Source organism: Aspergillus bombycis (genome assembly GCF_001792695.1).
Source record: "Aspergillus bombycis strain NRRL26010 chromosome Unknown contig00038, whole genome shotgun sequence".
NCBI lineage: Eukaryota > Fungi > Ascomycota > Eurotiomycetes > Eurotiales > Aspergillaceae > Aspergillus > Aspergillus bombycis.
Genome location: NW_019170040.1, coordinates 228,096 through 241,450, shown reverse-complemented (window position 1 = coordinate 241,450; position 13,355 = coordinate 228,096). Strand labels below are relative to the sequence as shown.

General features: G+C 48.0%; 3 protein-coding genes across 3 annotated transcripts; 1 reads left to right on the top strand and 2 right to left on the bottom strand.

Annotated features, from left to right (window-relative positions):
- Positions 1-1,511: 1,511 nt before the first annotated feature.
- ABOM_005532 (putative extracellular thaumatin domain protein) lies at positions 1,512-2,030 on the top strand (the record flags this gene model as incomplete). The annotated part of the gene is made up of 1 exon (XM_022532661.1): positions 1,512-2,030. One exon carries the CDS (start codon positions 1,512-1,514, stop codon positions 2,028-2,030), a length of 519 nt encoding a protein of 172 aa, XP_022389504.1.
- Positions 2,031-3,776: 1,746 nt separating this feature from the next.
- Positions 3,777-7,731, bottom strand: ABOM_005531 (putative ABC efflux transporter; the record flags this gene model as incomplete). The annotated part of the gene is made up of 2 exons (XM_022532660.1): positions 3,777-4,408; positions 4,479-7,731. The coding sequence occupies 2 exons, from the start codon at positions 7,729-7,731 to the stop codon at positions 3,777-3,779; spliced, it is 3,885 nt and encodes a 1,294-aa protein (XP_022389473.1).
- Positions 7,732-10,081: 2,350 nt separating this feature from the next.
- On the bottom strand, positions 10,082-11,884 carry ABOM_005530 (fungal specific transcription factor domain-containing protein; the record flags this gene model as incomplete). Its single annotated transcript, XM_022532659.1, has 2 exons — positions 10,082-11,280; positions 11,719-11,884. The coding sequence occupies 2 exons, from the start codon at positions 11,882-11,884 to the stop codon at positions 10,082-10,084; spliced, it is 1,365 nt and encodes a 454-aa protein (XP_022389472.1).
- Between the last annotated feature and the right edge of the window lie 1,471 nt (positions 11,885-13,355).

Below are 13,355 nucleotides of genomic sequence, written 5' to 3'. Positions count from 1 at the left end.
AGAGAGAATGACAAGAAAAAAAGAAAAAAAGAAAAAAAGGCTCCTCAAGTGCCATGACTTGTCATCCTTGGAAAGGTCGTCGTTTTTACCCTTTCAGCCAAAACCTCCGTCCTCGCCAAGGGTGTCATGGAGGCCATAAAAACTTGCACATGGCGACGACGTCTTTCCCGGCAGGCGGACCACAGGACAGAGAGTGATTGAACCCTCAATGAACCCCTCGTTTTCTCTCCACACAAGACCAATAATAAGTGAGGCGAACCATGGGAACCAGCTTAGAAATGTAAAGAATTCTCGAAAGAAGTTCATTACTCATTCAGGAAGCTTTCTCGAACGACACGGTCTTTGTTCGGAGGGAATCCGTGGTTGTAATCCTTTTTTTGCCTTCGACGGAACCAGGGTTAGGGCTGGCCAAGCGTATTACCACTTCATCCGTCGAAGCCGTGGATGGCATTCCCGCGGGTTTCTCTTACAAAATCTTTATTTCCACGCAAACTACTCGCTCAGCCACGACCTAGGGTTTTTCTATGAGGAAAAGAAGCGGGTGGATCAACGAGATCGAGTGGGACGCGCTGATCCCATCTGGATTCTGCTCAAGCCTGGATTTTGAAGAGTGGAAATGGAAGTGTGGGAGGGAAAATGGAGCCGATGGCAAGTGCACCCATTGTGGTTCTCCACTACTCACGACTCAGTACAGGCTGTATGCATGTAATCATTGTCAGCTGCAGTGTCGAACCCCTCGTAGAAAGTAGATCGGGTATGAATCTGGACGGTGTGAGCTATTGCGCCGACAGAATCTAATCTTATTCTCAGTCGACGAGTAAAGCACGTAGGACAGGACCTGTCAGCGCGACTGCTATTGCAGTAAGTCCGCGGCCGTGGACGAGTCACAACCAAGTCCCCAAAGTGACGGCAGTATATCCCGTTGTCTAGTGCCGGAGTGTCGTTCCATTTTCCACCAGATTCCCTCCACGTTTAGCCCTAGTCCCCCGTGGCGTCGAAGTCAAACCATGTATCCGATGTCAGGAACAACCTTTTTCAACGTCATGCCAGCGAACCAGAGTTAGTCCCCTGAATGGACCCATATTACAGTCTTGTTTGGGTATTCATGTGGATCTTTTTTTCCCTTTTTCCCTTTTTCTCGTTTTCTTTCTCTAGAGTTTTCTTGTCGTCCCAGACTTTACCGGTCTGTCAGGTACCAACAGTTGGAGATCATTGCCGCCATGATGCCTTCCCAAAAAGTTATATAAACCCTGACGAGGTCCATCCTAAACCGTCTCTTCTTCTTCAACCATCGACATTCTCTTATACATTCTCTAGACAAGCTCTGTCTGTCCTTCCTTTCGAGATCGAATCTCGTCCTTCTTTTACCACCCACTTAAAAAAAGTTTCATCCTTGCGTCTGTAGAACAGGCCCAGTCAATCTCTTGACTTCAGAAAACTCAAACAACTTCCAACACAATCTCATCACAGTCTTTCATCTTTTTTTTCCAAAAAAGACCCCCTCATTCAAAATGATGTTCAGCAAGACTATCACTTTGGCCGCTCTTGCCAGCCTCACTGCTGCTCTCCCCACTGCCAACCCCGTCAAGCGGAGCGGCGGTGTCAACATTGTCAACAACCTGGGTGAAACCGTTTACGCGTGGTCTGTTTCTGATAGAGTCAGTAACATGCATTCCCTTTCTGCGAACGGTGGCAACTACCAGGAATCCTGGCAAACCAACGAGAACGGCGGTGGCATCTCCATCAAGCTGTCCAACACCCAGGAGCAGTCCAACGTCCTCCAGTTTGAGTACACCCAGTCCGGTGACACCATCTACTGGGACATGAGCTGCATCGACCTCGGCGGAGAAAACGTCTTCACCAAGTACGGTTTCTCCGTCACCCCCTCCACCACTGACGGCAACTGCCCCTCTGTCAACTGCGCTGCCGGTGACACTGCCTGCGCCGAGGCTTACCTCAAGCCCGACGATGACCATGCTACTCACGGCTGCCCCATTGACACCTCCTTCAGTGTCAGCATTGGCAACTAAGCATCTTTGCTCTCCTTCTTTTAGCGAGATAAGATGACTTCACTACGCTCCTTTTTTGCTACATTGATTGCTTTTTCCTTTTTACCAAGGGTGACTACCTTGCGGTAAATATGATTCCCACGACGAATATGGGCAACGGAGTTCGGTACGGTGACAGGGACTGGGGGAAAAAAAGAAAAATTCTAAATTGACTTGCTTGATGCAAGATTGTGATACCACCATGACAGAGCTGACTCCTGGATGAGTGTTCACTCTCTTTTGGCTTGCCTTTTGCTTTTTTTCACGACTTCATGTATCTAGGATACAGGGGTGATTTGATATCACGATCACGAATTTCACGTGGGAGTTGAAACTACGTTGCTATAGAATAGACTTCTTTTATCAAAATTTATAGAATTTCTTGCTTTTATTTCTGGATTTTCTTATTGACTTCCTTGTAGTTAGTCTTCCCTTTTTTCTTCTCTTACTAATTTAGTAAGAGTGACGATGACTTGATGATTGATCGATGATTCTTTGATTTCAATCAGAAATGGAAAAATCAGAGCGTGACACGTAGTCTCGCAGTTCAGAAGTCCATGACTCACAGACTCAAGACGCATCCCAGGGTATCCGGGAACTTCTCGGCCACCGACAACTCGACTCAATTACTCGTTCTCTGATCGAACTTCTGGCCTGAACACTTGTTCGAATCACATGGGTTCTCCCTCGCCAATCCTACCGAACTCGTTTACCGGGGAACCGGGAAGGATGGACTAGGGTATCCGTACAGTGTTTCTCTTCCCTTTCCTCTCGCCTTACGTCGTTTCTCTCACACCAGGTCCAATTACAAGCCAAGGAAAGTCCGGCAAAGAAAAACCAAGACTAAGACATCGAACGTGAGGGAATTACAAGTCCACCTGTACCTAAGGGAAGTCCGAAGAACAGCCACAGTGGATCGGAGGGGTGTTGTACTAGTATCCACAGGACCCTCCGAAAACTGTTGAACATCTCAGATCCAAGGCGGTTTGAAGCTTGTCCAATGATCAATCAGCGTTGAGGGGGTCCGGTGTCGATACACGCAGAGCTTATGTAAGGTACCACCCGCCAAGTGTGGTTTGATTGGCTGAGTGGGTGGGGGGAAGTGCACTGGATTGTAAAAGCAGTTGGGCATGGCTTGGTTGGCTGGGATGAATGGGAATTGTTCTGTGATTGGTGAACGGGAGGTGGGTTCTGTCGTTGTCGGCCATTGGGCTTTTCCACTGCTTTTCAAGATTTCAACGGAAACGTTCGCAAGGCGTGTTTCAGGTGTTGTTTGAGGAGGAGGGGGTTCAGGGAGTTATTCCATTGTGGGATAGATATGGGAGAACTCATTTCTTTGATTGTGAGTGTGCTTTTCAAAGTTATCTGGCTGTTTGACTTGATGTTCCATGTTGTTGTGCTGTGTTGCCTTGGGGGTTTTCGCACAGACGGCAGAGTCTAGACCGTCGTGCATGACGAAGAAAATGGCTCAGTGGCAAGAAGTACTTGTCCTTGGTTTTTTTTCCCTTCTTTTTTTTTTTTTTTTTTCTTTTCTCCCTCTCTCTTGAACTGACTTTTTTTTTCGGAGTACCGTGCAACGAGCAAGTACCGAATCTCGCTGTCTCTCATTCGCCCTACACACACACAGATCCATCGCTCGGACGTCGACCGACTACTTCCGCGGATTCATTCTCATTGGATGGGTGATATGATATCTCCTAACAGTTAGTACTACTAAAACTACTGCTGTTATTTCCTTTCCCACCGCATCCCCTTCACCAGCCCGTAAGCTACCACCCGATAAATTATCGTACAAACACCCAAGGCCATCACGTTCATCGCCCCGTTCTTGTCCAGATTGTAGAGTCGGAGCACCTGCTGTCCGTTCTGGATTGGACAACTTCCATCCGCCAATCGCTGGGCCGCCGTACACACGAACTCCTGGTTCCGCATAGCATAGGGTGCCAGGTTGGCGACGGCATATTTGACGGGCGAGAGGTGGTTGAGCCCCTGGAGAACCTCGTTGACGTTCAGGCTCATGACACCGCCTAAGATGTTCGCGATGGAGAGCAAGATTGACGTCACGTTGACTGCGAACCCAACGTGCGAGAAGAGCGTGCAGAACATGATGCCCAGCGACTCACCGCAGCTGACGATGCAGAAACAGTTGTACGCGCAGATCAGGAACATCGTGGGACTGCGCCCGAGGTTGTCCGCGTATGCGGCCAGGACGCCGAAGATGAGGGACGACAGCACCTCGAAGGGCACCTCCAATGTGGTGTACTGCAGGATGAATGTCTCAGCCGAGTAACAATGGTCGGCCTCCTCGCGGTAGAACACATCGCGTTCGTTGGGGTAGATGGCGATGTTTTGAAGCATTCCTGCCCGGTTTTTGGTTAGTCTATACATGCAAGTTTAACTAGAGCCGTAGGTAAGGGGGTCCCAACGCACCCACAAAGTACAAGGCGCCAAACTCCTGGACGAAGCCCATCCGTGATTGCACCGCGGCGTAATCGTTCTTCAAGGGCGCAAAGAACAATGCCATGATAATTGCAATCCCCACGACCTGCATTGATCGTGCCATGACGAGCGGTGGCTGTCGCCAGAAATTAATCGCTGACCGATGCAGCACCAAGGGGTACGTGATCCGAAATGGGAGCATCTGCCGCTTCAGGCTGCCCAGTTCGGCTGGCGTAGCGATGTGAGATGTTCGCCGTCCGTGATCGAATGTCTTGCGATCCCAGCCGACAATGAGCTTCTGGACCCTCTCGCGGGTCACCGCTTCTCGGTCTGCTTGTTGTAGGTCCACCGTAATCAAGTCCAGCACGAAGTCAGCTGGGTTGGTTGTCTGCGGACAGTGGTAGCCCAATGCCCCAAAGTGTGACAACATAGTTGCGCCCTTTCCCGCATACACCGGATAGCCCCCTCGCGCAAGAAGCAAAACACTGGAGAAATGTTGGAACAAATCCGATCGGGCCTGATGGATGGTCATGACCAGAGTGCGCCCCTCTTCGGCGAGTCCCTTGAGAACCTCAATGATAGACATGGCCGTAAAAGCATCCAGGCCTGAAGTGGGCTCGTCGAGCAGTAACACTTTCGGATCGGTCAGGATCTGAATGGCGATCGTGACGCGCCTTTTCTCTCCACCACTGATGCCTTTGATCAGTTCGCTCCCAATCATATTATCGGCACACTCTTTCAACCCCAGCTTGAGCAGAACCTCTTCCGCCCGGCGGTTCTTCTCCTCTCGTGACATCCAAAGGGGTAATCGTAGTCCCGCCGCGAATCGAAGACTCTCGCGTACTGTTAGTGATGGCATCAACGCATCGTCATCTTGGGTCACAAATGACGTGACAGAGCGGATGACGCTTTCGGAGGGAACAGCCCCATTGTATAGCATGTCGCCATGGACCCGGTACTGTGTGTTCAATGAACCATGTAGTCGTCGCGCAACAGAGTTGAGGAGCGACGTCTTCCCGCTGCCCGAGGGGCCCATAATCACGTTCAGATGCCCTGGCTGAAACTCTGTGGTGATGGGTTTGAGAATGGACAATGTTTGCGATCCTCGTCCAAAGAATCCTCGTTTTCGTATGTCAAGAGCATACTTATCTAGTGATATTGATACTTTGTGCGCTTCCTCGGCTGGCCGGACGGCCATCTTCTCCCGCCCAGTACGCATATCTTTATCGGTCTTCCGTGCCTGTGCTATATCCATTGCAAAGTGGTTGTACTGTAGAAGAAGACCAGCCAAGAAGTAATGGCCAACGACAAACGCCACTAATACAACGATTGGCCGCCATATCCAATCATGAGGGAATCCCAGGCTCTCCATGATATACCGACCCGTATATTGCGTGCACGCAGGATCATTGGGGTCGTCGGAATATGGACAATCGTAGAACTGGCCTTCGGGTGGTCCATTGGAGCCAATAAACTCATTGGCACATAGCGCCCCAAAGATATAGAAGGTATACGCCACCCACTTTAGCCAACGCACATAGACCGGAATCTGATTTGACTGCACGAAGTAGCCGCACGCGAACGATTGCACCGTAAACGAGAGGTTGCCTACAAGACTGGCCCCAGGGAAGCTCCTGGCGATGCCGATGGAGACGGCCGCAAAGGTTACGGCAATGTAATGGGTGAGGATCGTAATGGCTAGAAAGATAAAAAATTGGTCCACACTCAGGCGGTACCCCACCATGAAATAGAAAATGATAGCGAAGATAACTGGAACAGGTAGATCTTCCAAAGGCAGTCTCGCTGCACGTCTACTCAATAAGAAAGCTGGAACCCCCACGACTCCTTCCGTTCTCTCTCGGTCAAACTGCCGTATGTCGATCGTTAGTCGATATGTCTCATAAAGGAGAATGAGATATCCGTTTAGGCTGCTTGAGGTATAAAGGCTTCCTTGTCGGGATCGAATCCCTGCTTGGCTCTCATCCAACTGCAAGAAGATCCAACCGCTGATGACACCCATGCCGATAGCCTCAAGGAGACTACCCGCGAGACCCATAGGATCACGAATTGTTGTCTTGAATGTACGAGAGGTGAGAACACAGAACTGCCGATTGAATGACACAGTTTTCGCCATCGGTATGTCTTGTGCCTGCATAGTTGAACCCTTACGCTTCTCTTCATCGTTCTGGGATTCCCACACTTCCTTGTCGGTCTTCCTTTCAGTTCTCCACGAAGTTTTGAGAAACTCAACTCTCGCCAGGGACGCTGCTTCCAACTCCTCTGTACGGTTGTCAATAGCCGCAAGATCGATCAGAAACTCCGCTGGATTGACAAAGGGAGGAAGCACATGGCCATGACTTTCGAAGTAAGTTAAAGACCCGCTTGACGGTCCACTATAAAGGACCGACCCCCGCGCTAGGAGAATGACATTATCAAAAAGATTCCAAATCTCTGAACGAGGGGCATGGATCGAGACGATGACTGTTCTCCCTTCTTGGGCAAGCCGTTTCAACGTTCGGACAATTTGAAAGGCGCTTGTCGCGTCGAGGCCTGTGGTCGGTTCATCACAGAAGAGTACCGATGGGTTTGCCAACATCTGTACCCCAATGCTCGTGCGCCTCTTCTCACCCCCACTGCAGCCCTTGTGTATATTGGTGCCTATCCGTGTATCAGCGCATTCTTTCAGGCCTAGCTCCATAATAACCTGTTCTACAATTTGATGGCGCTCCTCCTGCGTGGTGGGCGGCGGGAGCCGTAGATCGGCCGAGTACTGCAGAGTCTCTTGGACCGTCAGTGTTGGTATAAGGACATCTTCCTGCATGACATAGGCACTGCGAACGCTCTCAATGTCGGTACCGCCATTGAAGGTCGTGGTCCCTGCGACAGCGGCCTTGCTCATACCCATCCTGCCTGCCATAAGGTTGAGCAGCGATGTCTTCCCAGATCCGCTACTACCAATGATCGCCGTCAAGCTGCCACTCGACATGTAAGCGTCGATTTCGTCCAGCACGGGTTTACGCGCGTCGGCCGGTGTCTGCCCGCGTAGACGGCGCCATATCTGTGACGGGGCAGTTTCCCATATCGGGGGGGAGATATCAACTTCCAGAGATAGGTTCTTCACGCGTATGTCAACAGGCTGGACTTTGCGAAAGGATAAGTTAAAAGTGGCCGATTGGTCTTGTAAACTTTCAACATTGACGCCATTTTTTGGGTCATCCAGGGGGCAAATGTCGTCTCCATCCATGGTAACAGGTCGTCTATACACCGCAGGCCACTCCCAACATCCTCAATTATTCCGTATACAAACCCTTTGTCTGTCCACAAAAAATGAAAAGAGGTAAATAAAAAGAGAAAAGGGGCCAGACCCTCAAGGCATGATATGATAATCGGTGTACCCACGCGGGCGGGGCCAAGAACAACGGTATGGGGAAGACTCGGAGACCACCGTCGTGGGTTTGACGTATCAGAGCTAACAGGAGCATAAACCCCAAAGAGACTAGTTGCAAGCCATCGGCAACTATTGGCTGAAATATTGTTCGGCCTGATGGGAGTCGACAATTCCGCTGTAAGGGTAGTGGAGAACCCTTTAAGTCTATATTTTCTTTCTTTCTCTGTCGGAGAAGGATGATGCGATAAACTAGCTATGTATCGGCATAGAAGCCATCAATGCATGCTTGATTCTGGTGTAGACAAAAGAGAATCATATGTAAGATTCTGAGTGTCTTTGAAGAAGCCTCAGCGCTCGTGACCGCAAGTCTGATTTCCTATAACGAAAGAACGAAATCATGTGCCCTTGTGTGCAATGGCACAAAGGCACACCAACTACTAGTATATCTGGGACCTCACCATGGAGGTGTTGTATCAGGCAGCTTGCTCAAAGTGAAAAATCTCTTCCTGAATAGAAGTCCATAAGCAGTATCGACAGGCCTTGGGTGACGGTCTCAGTCTGATAAAACCATCCTTTCTCTTATTATATAGAGATTCATGTACATACTATGCCGAATTGATAAGGTGCATATAAGCTCAAGTAAAGTGAAGCACTTGACACTTGGAGAAAGAGAGTGAATCTGGTGTACGTGGAGAAGGAGTTCCAATAATCCTAGATGTAGACTCGTAGATAACTGAAATAAAACATGAAAGTAGAGTAATGGTAAGGGGGCAAAGACGACCATTCCCAGTAGGCTCTGCTAAATACCCACCATAGAGATACATAGAGGCCAGAACGTAGGTGAGCCCACTGCCCCCCAGGACCTCGGACCACCGGCGCCGATTTTCCGGGGGTCACATGATCTAATCCCACCACCGGTTGGCTGAGCTTAGAACTATTTTTTACAGATAGAAGTCAATCTTTACTATTATTACTACTACTGTTAGTAAATTATATATTTTTAAACTAGTTCTCTATAAATTATTATTATCTATATTTTATATAATTTTGACTTAAGTCTTAAACTAATTTAATGTAACGGCGGTATACTATATAGGTGCCCCCACGGCATTCGGGATCGTTGATCCCGAACTATATGACCTTTTGGCCTCGTGGAATAGGGTGCCCTGGCTCTATCTCTTACATTTAATCAAGAACTAGTTCTCTATAAATTATTATTATCTATATTTTATATATTTTTTTGATTTTAATTTAAACTAGTTTAATAAAAAAACTTACAGAATATTTACAAAACAGAAATTTTTATTTTATTCAACCGGTGCGATGAGCAATTTAAAAAGCGTTAGTACAAGTTTCGGAAAATCGGCGCCGGTGGTCCGAGGTCGGGGGGTATTGGGCTGACCTGTAGTCACCATAGAGGCAGTCCTGTCAAGAAGCAGCTCACCTGATACATCTTCATAATATCTATCCTCTGGTCATTATTAGGAGCCTGTCGATTACCAGCTAAACACCCTACTTCAAACAGTTTGAGCCACTGTAAGTTCTCTCCAGTCCTCGTCAAGTTTGTAGACTTTTCGAACTAGCAAGGTTTTGTCACGTAAGCATGGTATCTATACGGATATGTATACTCATTACTCCCGATAGGCTATATTATGTAGACAGTTGACGCTTGATATCAAAAATCAAATATAAATATTCACTCATAGCCGCAATCGTTATACAGAGAAAGGAAGAGGTCATCAAAGTCACTCAAACCACGAAGAGCTCATCGACACAACTGGATATATAAAATACAGGCAAAAATAGAAGCTGAAAGTCATCCGGCAATTCCCCTTCGACACTCCACCAATAAAAATCTGAGATACAAAATAATGTAATCCATGTCCGCGTGTGCCATCAGTCATGCACTGACGCCATTTCCCTATTCCGTAGCCGTAGAGAAACACGCATTTCGTGCTCTCATCCTTATTTTTGACACCGGGTTCCGATACCCCTGACCATCCCTATCGCCAAGAGAAGCAAGAAAAAAAAAAACACCAAGAGAAAATGCATGCAAGGGGCCACATAACGCCGTGTGCTCACTCCCTAGATGGATAGTGAGCAGTGCAGATCGAATAAATCGAAATATCGTTCCAAAATTGTCGTATCAGATAGAAGATATACGCGGTCAATATGCAATAATGCAGATGAGAATGCGAATGTTGACTCAGGTAATGAGAAAATCCATATCCATATCATTGATGATTTTCTCCCAATCCCAACTTTCTTCGATGTTGCAGTCCATGACTTCCCACACCTTTTCTACGACTTTGAACGCAGGTTCGATGTTGCGAAGGTTGGAGTATGACTTGAGGGTTTCGAATCCTTTCTGGATTCGCTCCCGCTGGTGCTGCAAAAACGCCGAGCAGCCGAGCAGGAACAATGGCATCAGGACAATGCTATACGCGCCAGCATCCTGTGGGAGCTGATCCAAGTATGCCAGGCCATCATCCACCACTTGACCTATCTTGTCACCTGGTTGCGAAGGGCGAATGGTACGATAGAGGTACACCCAGGTCGACTGCCGATAAAGCTGTGCCAGAGACCAGTTCGCGGTGTTGGGCGGATAAGACGTTTCCCAAAGCCGAATAGCGGAGTCGATGGAGACGGCCTCACTCAGTATCTGGTAGTCAACCGCCGGCTCATACCCTTCATTGTGTCGCTGCCTGATCTTGTCACGCAACCTAGTCACCTCGGAGATGTAGTTAAAGAGCCCATCGAATACCCCTAGAAACATGCCCGCCTGTGCGTGTGGCACAAAGTCGGGTAGTCGAAGGTCGCCATTTAAATGGGCCGGCCGTCGGTCCAGCGAGGTGACTGAGTTGGAAACATCATGGTATTGGAAGAATTCAACAATGAACTGCCGGAATTTCTCGTTCCTCGGTTTCTGATGTTTCAGAAGATGCTTCGCGGCATCCATATGCATCCGGTACTCCCCCTTAGTTTCACCTTCACATATCGTGTTCAAACTGAGTGCTATTGTCGACGCTATTATTGGATCCTCAACTAGAAGGTCGGGATCCTCTCCCGGTTTGCTCGGTTTTGAAGAAGCTTTAATAAGAAGGTTGTGCTGCAGATCTTGAATTGCGCAATGGAAATGGTGGTATTTGCGGGCTATAAACTTCGGCTCTGGGTCCAGTCCCGATAAGTGTGAGCCGGATAGGCACATGAGCGAATGCATTAGTCCCCGGTGCTGTGTAGCCATGGGAAGGAGAATCTCCTTGAAGGGGTTCGAGTCATCATTGATCAATGTCAAAACGCGACTGAATCCGTAGACAAAGTGGTCCAAGAAGCGTCGATCGGTATCGTCTTCAATTCCGTCGATCAAGAAGGGAAGGGAGCGAGAGACCATAGAGGCCCGGGCTGCTAGGTTTAAAAAGAAGGGATTAGAATGGAGGTTGATTGAAGAGGTTGTTCTGGCGGTGGATATGGAGCCATAGAAAAAAAGGAGACCTGATGCGGTATAAGTGGAAGGACCGGGTAAGAAGAGAACTTACATTCTTCTAGTTTCTGCTTTCCACTCTTCCATACCTCCTTTCTAGGATATCCTTCACAGACAACCGCATTCTTTTGGCAGTTCAAACAACTGAGGGGGGACAAAGAGTAGTTAGTCAATTTTCGCACTCGTCACAATCTAAAGATCTTCTGTGGAAAGACCGGGGAGGGAGAGAATTTACGATGGCTTGGTTTCGTCGCATTTCTTCTTTCGTCTCCGACAGGTTATGCAGCCTGTTTTGGAACGACCTTTGGTGATTTTGAGTTGGCCTCCAGGAATCGGAAGAGGATGTTTGCGAGGTCGCCCACGTTTCCGTGGAACATTGACGGGAGTAGCCGTGACCTCCGAATTCGCATTGGCCATCGGATCCACCGCCAAAGGTTTTATACTCTGCAACTCATCGGCATCGTCTAACTCCTCGATTTTGGGAGTCACATCGTCCATGGAGACATCAGATTCGTGAGATGTAACCATGTTGAAAGTAAATGTTGCGGTCGTTGTGGAAGGGAATGTCGAGTGGAGCGACTGCGACACGTCGTGGATCTTCACCTCCAGTTCCGGAACAGGTGAGCTGGCAGACGGACCGTCGCCGTCCCAGGATTCGAGAGACTCATTGGAAAGGCCATCGGTACTAATACTGGCACGATGGGAGACCGAAGAGTCATCTATGAACGGACAGTCGGCGAGAGCGGGGTTTTCCGAAAAACTGCCCGAGCGGGTGGAGTTGCCTTGATGACGGTGGCTGCTGTCAAGTTCCGTCGGAGTAAACACAAAAGCTGAGCTTTTTTGCATGGACAACATTGACCAAACATTCACCTCGGGTATTTGAGGTGCTGGAAAAAGGTTTTCTTTTCTTTAATTTTTTTTAATATTTTTTTATTTTGTTTTCTTTTCCCCCTTCTAAACAGGTGGTGTAAGAAATAACAGAATGTTATGGGAAGAGTTGTCACCACGAGGGGCCGAAGTTTGGTTGTCAATCGGGACGAAGGAAGAGGAGTAGAGAAGAGGGGCAGCAACGAAAATTCCAATACAGATGTGACTGTGACTGGGTTTAAGAGGTGGTTTTAATTAATCCACAGGTTGAAGAGGAGAGAGGGGGAAAGAGAAAGAAAGACTGAAAGCGCTGATGATGAGGTCCTTGAGCGGGGAGTAAACCAGACTTGGCTGTGATTTAGTGGTGGTCAACGAGAATGTTGGTTTGGTAAGTTTAGTAGTTAGTTTCGCAGGTGTAGTCAAAGTATAGGCTGTGGTGGATCAGAGTGGGAATGGTTAATGGGATGGGTCGATCTTCGTATGGGGACTCTTGAGTAGTAGTGGGAGTGGATTATATGCATGTATCGGAGGATGTGGTAAATGGGGTTGTTTGCTCGTTTCGTTTCGTTTCGTTTGGTTGGCTTGGAAAGGGATTTTATCCAGCAAGTGGAGAGGAGGGGAAATTAGGAAATGGGAATGGGGGTTTTAATAAGAGCAGTTAGTAGTGAACTAGCTCTCTACGTATGTAGGTCCGTAGTTACGAAACATCCCGAATGAAATAAATATTAATTAGGTATTAAATAAAAAATTATAGAGATACATGAAGAGGAGTAATCATATTTTTTCCCTCATTTTTATTTTTCTTTTTGAGTTAGTCCCCAAATAAAATTTGGAGTCCGTTGCACTGGATCTGGAGGCAAGAATGAGAGGGTCAGATGAATTACATGTAGACTCGGAGTATGGAGTATGTCAATCCTCTGTCCTCTGGTGGTTAGCATGCTGGTGGATCCTCATAGGCAGGGCACCCAAACTAGGCAAACTTTCTTTCTGATCATCAATTGGAGCCCTTGAATATTAATAGGTATTCTCTAGCTAGGGAAAAGAAAATTGAACCTCCGCACTAAGTACCAAGTTGGCAGTTGCAGAAATGCTGCGGCCTTATTGGAGACAAGAGACAATTAATCTTAGAATG